This window comes from Grammomys surdaster, unplaced genomic scaffold (assembly GCF_004785775.1).
Source record: "Grammomys surdaster isolate TR1022 unplaced genomic scaffold, NIH_TR_1.0 98, whole genome shotgun sequence".
Classification (NCBI taxonomy): domain Eukaryota; kingdom Metazoa; phylum Chordata; class Mammalia; order Rodentia; family Muridae; genus Grammomys; species Grammomys surdaster.
The window spans coordinates 3,593,573-3,610,161 of NW_021604577.1; the positions used below are offsets into that span (position 1 = coordinate 3,593,573).

The window sequence follows — 16,589 nt, forward strand, 5'->3', positions numbered from 1 at the left end:
GGCACAGGGGAAAAGTTCCTGAACAGAACTCCAATGGCATATGCTCTAAGATCGAGAATTGACAAATGGGACTTCATAAAATTGCAAAGTTTCTGTAAGGCAAAGGACACTGTCAATAGGACAAAACGACAACCAACAAATTGGGAAAAGATCTTTACCAATCCTTCATCTGATAGAGGGCTAATATCCAATATATACAAAGAACTCAAGAAATTAGACTCCAGGCAACCAAATTACCCTATTAAAAAATGGGGTATAGAGCTTAACAAAGAATTTTCAACAGAAGAAACTCGAATGGCTGAGAAGCACCTAAAGAAATGCTCGGCATCCTTAGTCGTCAGGGAAATGCAAATCAAAACAACCCTGAGATTCCATCTCACACCAGTCAGAATGGCTAAGATTAAAAACTCAGGTGATAGTAGATGCTGGCGAGGGTGTGGAGAAAGAGGAACACTCCTCCATTGTTGGTGGGACTGCAAGATGGTGCAACCACTTTGGAAATCAGTGTGGCGGTTCCTCAGAAAATTGGACATAGCATTACCTGAGGATCCAGCTATACCACTCCTAGGCATATACCCAGAAGGTGCTCGAACATATAATAAGGACATATGCTCAACTATGTTCATAGCAGCCTTATTTGTAATAGCCAGGAGCTGGAAAGAACCCAGATGTCCTTCAACTGAGGAATGGATTAAAAAAATGTGGTATATTTACACAATGGAGTATTACTCAGCTATTAAAAACAATGAATTTGAGAGGTTCCTAGGTAAATGGATGGAACTAGAAATTATCATACTGAGTGAGGTAAGCCAATCACAAAAGAACACACATGGTATTCACTCACTGATTATTGGATATTAGCCCAGAACCTTAAAATGCCCAAGATGCAACTCACAGGCCACATGAAGTCCATAAAGAATGAAGACCAAGTGGGGGTGATTCGGTCCTTCTTAGAAGGAGCAACAAAATACTCAAGGGAGCAAATATGGAGACAAAGTGAGGGACAAAAACTGAAGGAGGGGCCGTCTGAAGACCTTTCCACCTGAGTATCCATCCCATGTGCAGTCACCAAAGGTAGATGCTGATGTGGAAGTCAGGAAGTGCATGCTGATAAGAGCCTGATATGGATGTCTCCTCAGAGGTCTTCAAGAGTCTGACATATTCAGAGGCAGATGCTCACAACTAGCCATTGAAGTGATCATGGGGTTCTCAATGGAGGAGTTAGAGTGAAGACTGAAGGAGCTGAAAGGATTTGTGGCCCCATGAGGAGAGCAACAATACCAACCAACCACAGCTCCCAGGGTCTAAACCACCAGCCTGGGAGCACTTATGGAGGGATCCAGGGCCTTAGCTGAATATATAAGAGTGGAGGGCCCTGCTGGGCACAGGTGGAAGATGAGATCCTTGACCTCATGAAGGCTGGACGCCCCAGGGGGTGGGAGTTTTGAGGGTGGGGAGGTGGGAGTGGGGGGGTAGATAGAGGTTACATCCACAAAGAAGAAGGAGGAGGTGTGAGGGGATTGGGGGTTCCTGGGTGGGTGGGGGATGGGGTAAGGGGACAACATATGAAATGTAAATAAAACATCCAATAAAAAAATTAAAAAAAAAAAATAACAGAAGTGTCTATAAAATCGATGGGTGTGCCTTTTTGACACACACCAGTTTAGACAGCCACAGCTCACTGACAGCCTGCTGCTGCATAGGAGCATTCATCACATACAGGATGGATTGGTGTTTTTATTTTTGCTTTTTTGCGCTTTTTTTCCCTATCTTGTTATAAATTGATGGCACCAGGCCAGAATTAAGTATACAACCAAAGCATTAAAAAAATGAAACATAGAAATATTTCCATTAAACAAATGAACCCATTTCCAGCTCTGTATCCAGTCTCCACTGACCTTTTGGTAACATCATACAATATCTCCATCCATGCACATGCATTTCACAAAGGCCATGAAGACCAGAAGTGAGCTAACCACGTTGACTTATATAATATAAGCAATAAGAAGATACTGAGTCTCCTTAGTCATAAAAAAAATCTAGCAATTTTGTGACCTTATATTCCAGATAATTTTGAAGTTCTAAATTTTCTCTGGCTCAAGGAAAAGAACACGGAACCTGACACTGTATTAAAATGTGGCTGAGTATATTTTATAGGAGACTTTGTATTCTCTGTGTTTGTGTGTTCTCTGTTTACTTCCTGGTTTAAGACACAGACTACACACAATGATAGCTCATATTGATTTAATAGCTTGTTCATCCTGGAAACCTAAGTTAGATAGCTTTGGAAAGATTGTAGATGTTATCAGCTAGTGCTATTTGGTGATTTCTAAAACCAGAGAATAATGTTGATATTTTAAATCTAAAATTCAGTAAGTAATGCTAATCTCTATTTCAACACATGTGTAGCCTCTTTTTTCTTTTTTCTTTTTTTGCCTCTTTTTTTCCTTGTTTTTCAAGCTAAGTCCATACTTTTCAGCTGTTATCATGTTGCCCATTGAATAAAAATAGTATATTGTCATCATATTTAAATTCACAATCTATTCACTCCATTTTATAAAAACATGCTAAGCTGAAGTTGCTCCCGATGATGTCATGTTGAATTCAAGTGATTGTTCTTTCATTACTATCAAGCCAAGGCAGTCTAGCTAGGCTTAGGAGATAGCCTTGATCCAGATAGAGAAATCTTCTGAAGTAAATTGACCCATAGCAGACATTTAATAATATTGGCCATTATTATAAATAATTTTGCAAATTAATACCACAGTTTGAAAAATATGTAAGATAGATAATAAATATGACTCATGAGGAATCTTAGTGTTCAAATATATCTTTTATTTTATAATTATTATTTTAGTTACTCTAAAAATTTATATAGAGAAACAAAAATCTATCGAATGTAATGAAATGGATTGAATATAATATTGAGGCAATTTAAAGGTAGTTATGTAGCTACCACATTGTTTTATGTTAAATTAAGTTATCATTGAGATACATAGGATATACCCTACCTCATTAAATTTAATCAATAGATGTTGGCTGTGTTTAAATTATTCTGGGTAACTTCTCTAATCTTTAAGGTATCATCTTGGGACTCTGAATTAATTAAAATTCATAGGTCAACCTTCCAGAATGTAAAAAACTAGCCTTGTTTCTAGCCCTTCAGCTAGGTTTTAGCTGTTTTAGAAGCACTGGCTTTGTTCAGGGTTTCAAAGGCTCTTCGTTCAAAGGTGTCTTCTGATTTTGTTTTCATTTTCATAGAGCTACAATCTTAAATATGTTATAACAGCTTTAATCTAGGTTGAAAGTTTTGAGATGTATGTAGTCTTCCTTTTCCTTAATCTGTTTTTCCCTTTTTTTCCCCCCTATTTTTATTATCCCTGAGTAAGGACATTCTACCTGGCTGTCACAGAAGTCTGTTCTGAATGAGTAATGTGTAGCACTTTTCCACCTAAAAACACTATTGAAGATACTTTGCAAGTCTTCCTTTTATATGCTAGCATGTCTCCTGGACTCTGCCTGCTCAAATACTTCACATCTCTCCAGAAAGCAATCTCTTGTTCAGAGAAACACAGAAGGAAAACAAACACATGACCTGCCAGGAAGAATGAAGTCATGGGGCCCACTCAGGGCTGTATTTATCTGAGGCGTGTCACAGTTTCTTCTTTTTTCTTTTTCGTCTTTTTTGTTTGTTTGTTTGTTTGTTTGTTTGTTTAATAATCAAGTAACTACTGCTAAAAGAAATATAAATGAGGGATATGAAAGGAATCATTTTCAGGACATTCAAATTCAGGTTCACAGTAACTCACCACACAAGTTAAAACATTTTCTTTTAGAGATGGAGAAAAGGCTCAGGAGTTAAGATGTGACAGTCTTCTCTGCATCTCCCAGGGAGATGCAGTCTTGCATAGAAGTTCTGGATCCTGCACAGGGAGGCGATACTTGGTAGCATTATAGAGTAGATAGAGTCAGATCTGGATGCATTGGGACTGGACACCCCGTCTCACTGGTATTTGAGATGCTGCTTGTTCCTTGACTGTTTGCATCTATTATATTGCAAGTTCCTCAACCTAGAACTGACATCAATACTTGCATGTAATTAAAATGGTATAAAAGTAGATTGGGAAAAATTAAAAAAAAAAACAATACTATGCCATACAGTTCTTGAATATCAAAAATCTAAATGGTTATGTAAGCCATTCTCTTTATTAGACAAGTAATAAAAATGTAAATTAAAAAGGAAGGGTTCTGACAGTCTAAAGCATTATATTAAATCTTTAAGGAAAAATTTAATAAGAAAATATGTATAGCAACTACTGAGCCCCTCCAATAAACAACAATAAAAGTAGAGCATGGGGGAAGTTTGGCTTAGCAAAGCCCAGGTGGAAATAACAATTGTTTTAGCTGGCAATTGGCTCGATGAGCTTCTATAATGAGATGGAATTGTCTCAAGAAGAGCTAGTGTGGTTTTCAGAAAATGCCTGAACAGAGGCTGACATGCTGCTGTGCACACAGGACCTGTAGTTAACTTTAGAAATCCATTCACAGGCAAATGGATGGAACTAGAAAATATCATCCTGAGTGAGGTAACCCAGTCACAAAAACACACACATGCTATGCACTCAGTGATAAGTGGATACTAGGCCAAAAGCTCTGAAAACCCGTGATACAACTCACAGAACATATGAAACTCAAGAAGAAGGAAGACCAAAGTGTGATGCCTCAGTCCTTCTTAGAAGAGGGAACAAAATACTCACAGGAGTTAGAGGGAGGGAGGGACTTGGAAGGAAGAGAGAAAGAGATGGGAAAAAGGGTGCAGGATCAGGTATGTGAGGAGATGGGGATGATATACAGAGGGTCAGGAAATTGAGCAGATGTGTGTAGCAATGGGGGATGAAGAACTAGGGGTAGCCACCAGAAAGTCCCAGATGCCAGTAAAACAAGAGGTTCTTGAACCCAGTGCAGATGAGATCAAAGGGGAGGGTGAACATGTACAGACCATATCCAGAGGATAGGCAAGGCCCCAGGTTGGGGGATGGTACCACCCACTCACCTCTAAATTTTTATCTCATAATTGCTCCTGTCTAAAGGAAATAAAGGGACAAAATATAGAGCAGAGACTGAAGGCAAGACCATACAGAGACTGCCCTACCTGGAGATCCATCCCATATACAAACACCAAGCCCAGAAACTATGGTGGATAGTGCTTGCTGACAAGAGCCTGATATAGCTGTCTCTTGAGAGACTCTGCTAGAGCCTGACAAATACAGATGAGGATGCTCACAGTCAACCATTGAACTGAGCACAAGGACCCCAATGGAGGAGTTAGGGAAAAGACTGAAGGAGCTGAAGGGGTTGCAACCCCATAGGAAGAACAACAATATCAACTAACCAGACACCCTTCCTCCCCCTAGAGCTCCCAGGGAATAAACCACCAACCAAAGAATACACATGGAGAGACCCATGTAGTAGAGGATGGCATTATCTGGCATCAATGGGAGGAGAGGCCCTTCGTCCTGTGAAAGTTCAGTGCCCCAGTGTAAAGGAATGCCAGGGGGTTCTAAGTTGGTGGGAGGGTGGGGGAACACCCTCATAGAAGGAGGGGGAGTAGGGATGGGATAGGGGGCTTTTGGAGGGGAAACCAGGAGAAGGGATAACATTTGAAATGTAAATAAAGAAGATACCCAATGAAAAAAGAAAAAAAAATCCAAGGATTGAATACCTTACTGAACAAGGACCAAGACAAGTCCAGCTACATAAAGAAATGGATTCTACATTCTAGAATAGGACCAGAAAGTGCAGATAAAGTGGACTAAATTGTAGACCAGCAGTTCTCAACCTGTTGGTTGCTACCTCTGTGGGGGGGTCACATATCAGATATACTACATATCAGAAATTTACATTACTGTTATAGCAGTATCAAAATTACAGTTAGGAAGTAGCATATAACCAAAATAGCCTTATGGTTCAGGTCTACCACAATATGAGGAACTGTATTAAAGGGTTGTGGCATTAGGAGAACCACTGTCTTAGAGAATAACAATAGAACAATGACCTCAAGATGGGCCCCACTACTGCCCCAGCTTACACACTTCTCTAGAGCACTCAATCCTCAGCACAACTGAGTATAAAACTTCCATTCCAGGCATAGCATGAGTTAATTATATGTTATCAGGAATGAAGTAAAAATGAGTTTTAGAAACATCAGAATATTCCTGTTTGAGAAATTTGGTACAGAATTCATGTTTCTCTAATAGCCTCTGGGGATAACTTTCTGGTGCTCCTCAATTTCAGGATGTGATGTTATTCTGAATCTCAAACTGTGGGACCAAAATTTTCAGGTACTACTTACATTTAAGGTAGATCATTATTTCAGTAACCAGAAAATTATGTTTATACCTTCTTCCAAAAGTCAAAGGGACTAGTTGACACATACAGAGAGCTAACATCACTTACTAGTTCATGTCTACTAAGCTTTACATCTTTGAATTCTGACTTACATATGGATCCCTAACGCTTTCCAAACTACATATTTGTTACAGTCTGATGACTATTGAAAGTCATAGGTAGTGTCCACCTGACAATAGTCTTTTAAATAATGGCAATGGAAAGGTAAATGTTGCCCGCATAGCTCAAGAGATGATGGAAATTTTAATTGGCAAATTTGGATAGAAATATTGAGATCAGAGGCTAGGCATAAATCAGTCCATCAAAATGAAATTGGCTTTCACAGAATGCTACTTAATTCTAATATAAAAATAATAGTCTCTAGTTTCATTGAAGATATTTACTGCCCCTTTAAGTTGGGAATCTTCACTCTCTTCTATACCTCTTATCTTTAGGTTTGGTCTTCTCATTGTGTCCTGGATTTCCTGGATGTTTTGGGTTAGGAGCTTTTTTTTGCATTTTCTTTGACAGTTGTGTCAATGTTTTCTATGGTATTTTCTGCACATAGATTCTATCTTCTATCTCTTGTATTTTGTTGGTGATGCTTGCGTCTATGACTCCTGATCTCTTTCCTAGGTTTGCTGTCTTTGTGATTTCTTTATTGTTTCTACTTCCATTTTTAGATCTTGGATGCTTTTGTTTAATTCCTTCACCTATTTTGTTGTGTTTTCTTCTAATTCTTTAAGGAATTTTTGTGTTTCCTCTTTAAAGGTTTCTACCTGTTTACCTGTGTTCCCCTGTATTTCTTTAAGGGAGGTATTTATATTCTTCTTAAAGTCCTCTATCATCATCATGAGAAGTGATTTTAAGTCTGAATCTTGCTTTTCCGGTGTGATGGGGTATCCCATTAATGTTATGGTGGGAGAACTGTGTTCTGATGATGCCAAGTAACCTTGGTTTCTGTTGCTTATGTTCTTCTGCTTGCCTTTTGCCATCTGGTTATCTCTAGTTTTACCTGAACTCATTGTTTCTGGCTAGAGGCTGTCTATCCTGTTTTATTGATTGTATCAGAACTCCTCAGAGTCCAGCTGTTTCTGTGATCTTGTAATCCTGAGATCCTGCTGCTCTGAGTGCAGTGGATCCTCTAGACTAGGTCATAATATAGTGTCTTCTCTGGAGCAGACCAGCTGGGAGATCCATCCCATGTGCAGTCACCAAAGGCAGACACTGTTGTGGGTGCCAGGAAGTGTATGCCGACAGGAGCCTGATAGAGCTATCTTCTGAGTGGCTCTGTCAGAGCTTAACATATACATAGGGGGATGCTCACAGCTAACCATTGAACTGATCACAGGGTTCCCAATGGAGGAATAAGAGAGAAGACTGAAGGAGCTGAAGGGGTTTGCAAGCTCCATGGGGAGCGCAACAATACTAACCAATCAGAGCTCCAAAGGTCTAAAACACCAGCCTGGGAACACACATAGAGGTACCCATGGCTCCAGCTGTATATGTAGTGGAAGATGGCCTTGGGCATCGGTGGGGGAGGAAGTCCTTGGTCTTGTGAAGGCTGGATTCCCCAGTGTGGGGAAATTCGGGGCAAGGAGGTGGGAGTGGGTGAATGGGAGGGGCACACCCTCTTAGAAGTATTGATTTATCTTTATAAAAAAGTAAAAAAAATTAAAACAGTAATGCATCTTCAAAACAAAGAGAATGCTTCAAAGCAACCAGGATGCTACCTTAAAACAAAAGACTTCCACTCCAGAAAAGTTAACAATCACAAAAGGCTGTCTTTTGACTCTTGAAAAAAATCATTATAAACACACTATAGTGCATTTACTAATTGTTCAATGGTCTACAAATGTCAAAAACTCATACCTTATCCATATTTTGATTGGTTAAGTTTAGAGAGCCTTACCTTGTTGACAGAGATGGTCATGTTGTTTCTTTTCAGAAGTTTCTCAGCTAGATCCTTATAAGGAACTGATCAAACTTAAGTGTCCCCAGAATTGCAGTAATTGACTTGAATTCTTTCTATATCCAGTGCCCTCTTTATTTGGTAATTCCTCTTTTTGTTGCATCAAGATATAAGAATAAAAAGAAGTTGTGTTGTCTAATAGGAAAAGAAAAAATTAATAGTCAGGATTCCAAAGAGATGTGACAAACAAAAATGAATAAACCTTCATACGTTTCCTGGAGAAGACCTTGCCAATAGCAAGTTGATGAGAGTTTGAACTTATTTCTAACAGTTTATGAGAAGTAACTTTTAGTAAGAAGAGATCCTACAAAAGTTCGTTTCTTTTACAAGATGTAGCTAAAAAAATGAAAATAAAAATAAAATAAAAACAAACAAAAATGAGTACCTCTGAAATCCATGGTATTTATCTTTTATTTGGGACAGTAGAAACGTGGCACATGTGCATAGTAGAAAAATAAAAGGATACAACTCAAAACCATTCTTTTAGATGACATAAGCCAGTCTCATGAAAACAAATATTGGATCCTTTATCTAATACTGGAGAGGGTATGATATTAAAATTGGGAATGCACAAGAGAAAAAAGCATAGGGGGATGAGAAAGGGTGGATAGGAAAGACTGGTGAGATGGATGAATATAACCAAGGCACGTGTATGGATGGAAACACCATAATGGAAACATTATTAACTCTGTATCATCAGCGTATGAGGATGATGGATCAGGAAACGATTTGCAGCCATGAAATAGCATCTTAGAGACTTACTCTGTGGATAATGATATTGATGTATGAATTAAGCTCTGTAATGTTCATAATTTTACAACCCGTCATTATATTTTCTTCCGAAATGACTGGTGCACACAAATAGCAGTTCCTTTGGAAGAGAGTGTCAGTCTTTCAGCTAGTCACGTTGAAACAGGAAGAATGGTGGTGTACATGTGACCTATATGCAATTAAAGTATCCAGTGTTCCCCTTAATTCTCTCTCATTGAGTCCTTACAGTAGAGTCCATGAGAGTGCTGTTAGCGATTCACCATCCAGATGGAATGACAAAGAAATGGCAGCACGATTTCATTTCCCACTCTCAATTTTAAGTCTGTTACAGACTTTTTGTCTAAGATGTTTAAAGTATCCAATTTTCTTCCTTTGAAAATTAAAGGAAGCATTTAACATGTTTATTTTCCTCCTTAGACCTTTCTAACAATAACTATTTAATTACCCCATGTGGTAAAAATTTAATAAACAAATAAAACCAGTTTTTAATAAAAATAGCCTCATTGTGAGGACTTTGGGGCATCAGCTAGCTCTGTGTTATACAAAAGGAACGTATCTATTAGGAAAGAGGAAATGGATTTTTAAATTGACATGAAAAAGCATTTTAACACTTGAGTTCCTCAATACACAGGAGTGACAAACTGGGAATGTCATCTATATTTATGGTCTGGATCCCTTGTTTCCAATTGCTTGTTGGTTTTATCCTTAGTAAATAAGTGGGTGTAACTGTGCATTCATGTGTATGTGAAAACAATGTTTTCAGTTTCCCATCTGTATATTTTGCACAGCTAGCTCATATGTAATACATAGTATTCAATTGCTTGTGCTTTCAATTACTGAAATGTATACTTTCATCTTAGCTTTAAATTAAAGGCCTGGAACCAAAGGTATTGTGTTTTTTAATACACATGTGAAGTTATATACTTTGTATTTTATAACAACTTCAACGTAGCCACACTCACTGAAGTACTTGAACAGAATCTTCATTATGTTAACAGAATACATATAGTCCCTTCCTCTCCATGTGTCACACACCAGGGTGGTCTTAAACTTACATGTCCAGAAAACTGCATCTTGTTTCAACTATTCTTTCTTGATAATAGTAAAATATTTGCTTTTATACACTTATCTGAAAGTTGATTTTATCTACCTTTTGAAATAATTTTACTTTTGCCTTAAGCTCTGACATATAGAACTTAAAATCTAAGGACAGTAGAAGATTGCTATTTACATTGTTATTTTGAAGAAACTGTGACCTGCAGAGATATTTTAGGGATAGCTTATAATTTTGTTATTATACATTATTTACTTATGCTTACACTATTTTTTTTAGTGTTTCTAACATTTGAATATCCTTGTCACTGAGTATGGGAATTCACCTGTTAAAAACTGTAACATTTTTTTAATGCCATATAAAATTGGGCCAGATTACATATCCATCAGGGCTACATGCTTGCAAGATAGATTTTTTTATAGATCTGTGCTTCTGCATGTCATATGTGGACAGACACACTTTGTCATTTTATTATGTCCATTTTTAAGTTCATATACACAGCAAACTCCCTTAGAAAATAATTTCCCTTTCTGAAGTACAGGGAAGATTTGATGTCCAATGGAATAAAGATATAAATATGTTGGGCAAGTTTGATGGCTGACAGTTATATGATGTAAGGATTTTAAAGCTCAGGGTCCCTCAGATGCACCAAGGCATATGTGCCATCAACTTGGTGATTTCTTATCCCACGTGATGTGGAGCTAAAAGAAACCAAGGCTATCAGATAACTTATCAGAGATGTCTACTACATCATAAATCCTCTACAGACTGAGCATGTTCCAGGCTCCTGTGTGAATCCACAACACCTTTATGGCCTTATTTGTTAGTGAGGTGACCTCATGCTCACTTTTCTTCCTTGCACATAGGTGCTGACGTTCTCAACATTTCTTACTGTTTTATAGCAGCACCAAACTTTTAACATTGCTAAATTTTTAATGTTTCATTCTACCTGATTATGTGAAACAATATGGATTTAATTTCTATGTCATTGATTCATTGTGAAGACTTAGCTTTTCCTAATTAATTAGTTATTGGAGTTTCTTCATCTGTGAAATAGCTATTATCTGAGTCATTTTGCTACTCAACTCTGTTTCTTGTTTACTTATAGACATTCTTAATATATTTAGGTTATCTCTGTGTGGAACAGTTATTAAAAGTTCAGGCTTACATATCCCTCTTAATGGGGGATGTTGATGACAGTAAACTTTTAAAATGTATGATTTTGTTAATTCCTTTTAGAGTTGTGATCATGTTCAATGCTACTGCTCCCACAATGTGCTCCCAGATTCACACCTGCCCCTAACTCCTCCTGATGTCTCTTCTCTTTAAAAGATAATCAACAGAGTCCAGTTGGTCTTGGTCATATATTAATGGATGTGGTGCTGACCTACCAGGGGCTACAACCTTAAAGAACAACAAGCTCTCCTCCTAGCTCTCAGTTGTCCAGAGCTTCTCTGTCAGTGGGGGGATTGTCAACATCTTCACCATTCATGTTGTAATGTTGACTGTGATCCTGTGTGCTCTTGGGCAGGCAAACACAGAGCTACTGTGGATTCATGAGTTCAGAGGCTTGACTATTTTCCAAATACACTGCTTTCCTTTGGTGATACCCAATCTATGGCTTTTATAATTTTTTGCCCCTTTTTCAATAGTCTCAGAATCTTGAGAAGGGGCAAGATATAAAGATATCTTATATGTGGCTGAATACTCCTTTGACACTCTTTAAACTTTGATGTGTTTAACCATAGACACATTTATTATCTCCCATATTATTCTTTTTTATTTTCCCTATGTATTTATTTATTAACTTTAAGTATAACTACATCACTTTTTCTCTTCTTTTCTCTCTCCCAGTCTTTCCATATACCTACATTCTTAATCTCTCTCTGACTCATGACCTCTGACCCCTTTTTAAGTTAATTGTTGTTAGATTTGTGTATATATTATATATTTATATGTTTGTAATTATGTAAATACAGTCTGATCTGTATGCATGATGTTAACTGTACGTATATGTTTTTCAGGGCTAACCACGTCCATATATCAAATTGATGTGTTATTCTCAGAAGCTCTAAGTTGTCTGTAGTTTTTTCTAGGATTGGGACCCTATGTGATTTACCTCTCCATGTTAATTTGCTTGTTGGTATCATCCATGTTTGGGTTTTCTAGAGGCAGCCATGTTGATGAGGCCTCATAGCTGTAGTTTCACTGACATTTCTAGGAGATGCTATCTCAAAGGAGACATCTTATCTTGTCTTTTGAAGTTAAGTATCTGAGTTTCCTGAGACTGAATACTTAGATAAGGATGCATATATCCTTTTCCTCTACACATACCTCTTTCATAGCATGTTTTTTTCTCTCTTCTGTAAATAGAGCTCTAAGAATTTCACATGACAGTATTTTTTTAATTCCACTATTTTGTTCATTGTTTGTGAGACAAAATTAGTGAGAAATACTAGCAGCACACATGTTGGAGAATTTCATTTCCAGAAGCTTAGCAGTAGAAGCATAACAGCAATAGGAGTCCAAGCTATATGGTTAGGACGAACCATCCTTCAGAAAATAAATCTGTATTTATATGAATATATGTAACATGCACACATGCATATATACATACATGTACACTCTTTTATGTACACACATATATAGTATATTAATATATGTATACAAATGTGTATACATATAAGGAATTCATGTGTACAGATACGAGAGAGAGAGAGAGAGAGAGAGAGAGGGAGAGAGAGAGAGAGAGAGAGAGAGAGAGAGAGAGAGAGAGAGATTACTTTACTCTGGGAAAATTTGGAGAAATATGGGTATCCATGTTAGTAAGTGGAATTCCTATTCAAATAATTGTTGCCCTCACCTATTTATAACCAAGGCAAAATTGAACTTTGATTCTTAACACTTTGAGGAAAACAATGAACACCTCAGAACAATTGGAGACTAGAGAATTTTTTCTTATGTGGGCTATTAAAGGATTTCAAAGTCAAAGGACTGAATAGCATTGTTAGATGCCCTTACAAGCATGTCAGAATAAAGGTGTCTCTCTAAAATACTGTATCTTTGTTTTTAGCCCCAATTATCCCCTACCTAATAGGAGATTTTTAAGGCACATGATCAGTACTTATAAAATAACTATATCCAGGATATATATTACCATAAACAAGAGTACATGTAATATATTTCAGATATGGACAGTAGCAAATACTATAATAATTAAAGTATGCCTATTACATATCATTTGACTATCATCCATATATCATTTCATATCTTCAGAATTAGATAAGCCAACAAAATATGTTAAAATAAAACAAATACACAGTTTCCTAGAGTAAATTAATCAATAATTATCTATCAAGAACTATAATGAACTAGATCCAATAACTTAGTTAACAAAAGCTTGAAATGTTAATAACAGACATTCATATGAGTCAGAAATAAAGAAGAGATATGATATGTATGAGGGAATTTCAAATATATAAGTATAAAAAAGAAAGAGGGAAGGAAAGAGACTCAGAGAGACTGAGAAAAAGACCAGGTGGTTCTATATCTAAGCAGGCAAGACCACAGTCTTTATTTGTAAATACTTTTCTATTTATATTTGTGACTAGATAAGACTCAATAGTCTTTGCTCAGTTTGAGTTCCAAAATAAACAATTGCAATATATGAACATTATTGATAAAGTGTCTTATTGATTTATGTTCAGTTTCACTCATAGGATTAATCCAGTTCTTATTTCTAGCCTATTAACAAGCTCATTATAAATATTGAAGTCTGTTCACTTTCTCCATCTAAAAATAAAAGAACATATTCGACTTCCTTCAGCAGATTATCTGATACTGAACAATTCTTCACTGTCGGGGGCCAAACCAAATTTAAAGTGGCGTCAGAGAAATTAATGAATTTGTTTCATGTATGAGTAGTTTTTCTTTACTAATTGCCCTATTGGCTTATTTTTTTTTAATTTTAACACTGAAATGAATTACTTGAAGAGACTTTTATGTTTTTGTTTTTTGTTGTTATTGTTATTGTTTTTTGGGAAAATTATTTTTTATCTCTGGAAAAGTCTTTAATAGTATTTCATTTAGTTTATTAGTAATTTATATATAACTGTTCTGTAAAACTGTCTGAGCAAGGCTGAAGTATGTACATCAGAGATAGAGTGCAAAAGTAACTTTTATTCACCTGATATAATTGTCCTCTCCGAGGCTTACTGCTGAATAAGCTCACCCTTTCTAGTTCTTTCTGAACTCTAGCTGGTTGGATCAAATCAGCTGTTCTGGCCCAAACCCCTCTCCAAGCTGACTTGTTCAAACTGCTTCTCTCAGCAGCTTCTGAATGAATGGATCTGCTTGGCCTCAAACTAACTCTGGCAATCTGTTCTAATCTTTTGACTCCTTGTTGTTCTCTGGCTTGTTCTATCTTTACCTACCACTTATCTCTGTAAAACTGTCTTCTTCCTCTCCCCCCTCCCTCTCCCCTTCCCCCTTCCCCTCCCCCTCCCCCTCCCTCTCCCCCTCCTTCTCCCCCTCTCCCTCCCCCTCCCCTCCTCCTCTGTCTCTTCATCCCTCTTCTTTTCCCCCACCCCTGCCCCTCCCTCTCCCTCTTGCTCTTCCTCTTCCTCTCCCTCTCCCCCTCCCTATCCCTCTTGCTCTTCCTCTCCCTCTCCCCCTCCTTCTCCCTCTCCCTCTCCCTCTCGCTCTCCCTCTCCCCCTCCCCCTTCTCTCTCTCTGTAAAATTTTTCTCTGATTTGTCACTTTGTCTGCCCTCAGTTAGATGTCAATTTCAAACTTCCTTCCACAAACTAACCTTATCCACATTGTTTGGGATTAAAGGTGTATACTAAGGGCATGGCTGTTTTTCAACCAGATCATACTATATTCCAGGATATGTTTTACATTCTGGCCAGATACTATCTTTGGATATGATCCCTTGACAGAGCAGTCATGTTGCTGGATTAAAATTTCTCTAAATAGAGTACTTGTTGTCATGTGTGAAGGCCTGAGTTCAGTACCTGGTTCTCCTCTCCCTAAATAATCATAAAATTTTCTGAGCATTGTGTGTTCAATGTAGGATACTATGTGACACTTATTCCTTTTTGGCTTGCTGTAGTAGGATTCTAATCCCTTTTGCTAAACTGAACAGCTTATTTCAGGTCACTGATAGGTCTATCCTGATTTTCACCTTATTTATTACCGCACAGCATTCTTATGCAACTACCCTCTGACGACTTAGAAATGGATCCTTTCCATTGACACTTACTGAATCATCCTTGATCCGTTTTTTATTTTAATTTTTTAATTGCATGTATGACTTTTAGGAATCATCTTCTAGTGAGTTCAATGTCAGTCTTCATTGTATTTCTGTTTTCAATGGATTAAACAGCTAAGGTTATAGTCTCATGTCTGTGTTAAAACCGTAATACCTAAAATTTATTCTGGAAACTATTTGGCATATAATACATATGCGTGTTGATACGGTAAAAATCTTATCACTGTTCAAGAATCTAATACACCATCAATAAATTATGTAAGATGTAGTTATATACACCCTCTTAAAAATATCAAATGATGATGTTTGGGTGTTGTAACTTTCAACGTAAAATGACCTATTAAAACCAACTGAATCTATTTAATTAATTTCTGATAATTTCACAGTTTTCAAGAAGCATCTGTAAGATGTAAGACTTTATAAAATATATGTATATAATATCACACGTTTAATAAACTCCTAAAATGAAGTTTTAATGTAAACTTACAAATCGCTTTTCATTTTCTTTGAACAAACTGAGAACCTTTCAGTTGGATGCTAGACATATTATTATACAATTGTTTTGATTTCAGGCTGGACAGCAACGTTGGTGGGAACAGGAGATTAAAATAAATGGGAATATTCAAAAGGGAGAACTAATTACATATAACTTGACTGAACTTATTAAACCAGAGGCCTATGAAGTCCGACTGACTCCTCTCACTAAATTTGGTGAAGGAGATTCAACAATTCGTGTAATTAAATATACGGGTAAGTAGTTTTTTTTTTTTTAAATTTACAAGTATTTATTTGTGCATGAAATTATGTAGAATATTTATTTTGACACTATCCACAAAGTAAAATTTAACATATTCTCCAAATCATCAGGAATGAGATAAAAACAGCCAAAAAATAACAGAAAAAAAATTAGTCATTGCAAAGTTAATGAGGTTACAAGGCTATAATGTAAAAACCCTTCAGTGAAAACTGAGCCCTTTGACCTGTCAAAAACACTTTTTTTGTTTGTTTTTGCTACCTTGATACAATATCAGTCTGTTACCTCTTCAAGATTTTTCTTTTTTCTTTCCTTTTCTTTTCCTTTCTTCCCTTCTTCTTCTTCTTCTTCTTCTTCTTCTTCTTCTTCTTCTTCTTCT

At 36.9% G+C, this 16,589-nt stretch overlaps 1 protein-coding gene across 1 annotated transcript in view; it reads left to right on the plus strand.

Moving 5' to 3' along the window:
- Mdga2 (MAM domain containing glycosylphosphatidylinositol anchor 2) overlaps positions 1-16,589 on the plus strand; it is a 732,366-nt gene that overhangs the window by 675,745 nt on the left and 40,032 nt on the right. Inside the window, exon 11 of the mRNA XM_028782361.1 lies at positions 16,029-16,206. Coding sequence (XP_028638194.1) covers positions 16,029-16,206 — 178 coding nt within the window. The remainder of the gene's footprint in view (positions 1-16,028; positions 16,207-16,589) is intronic.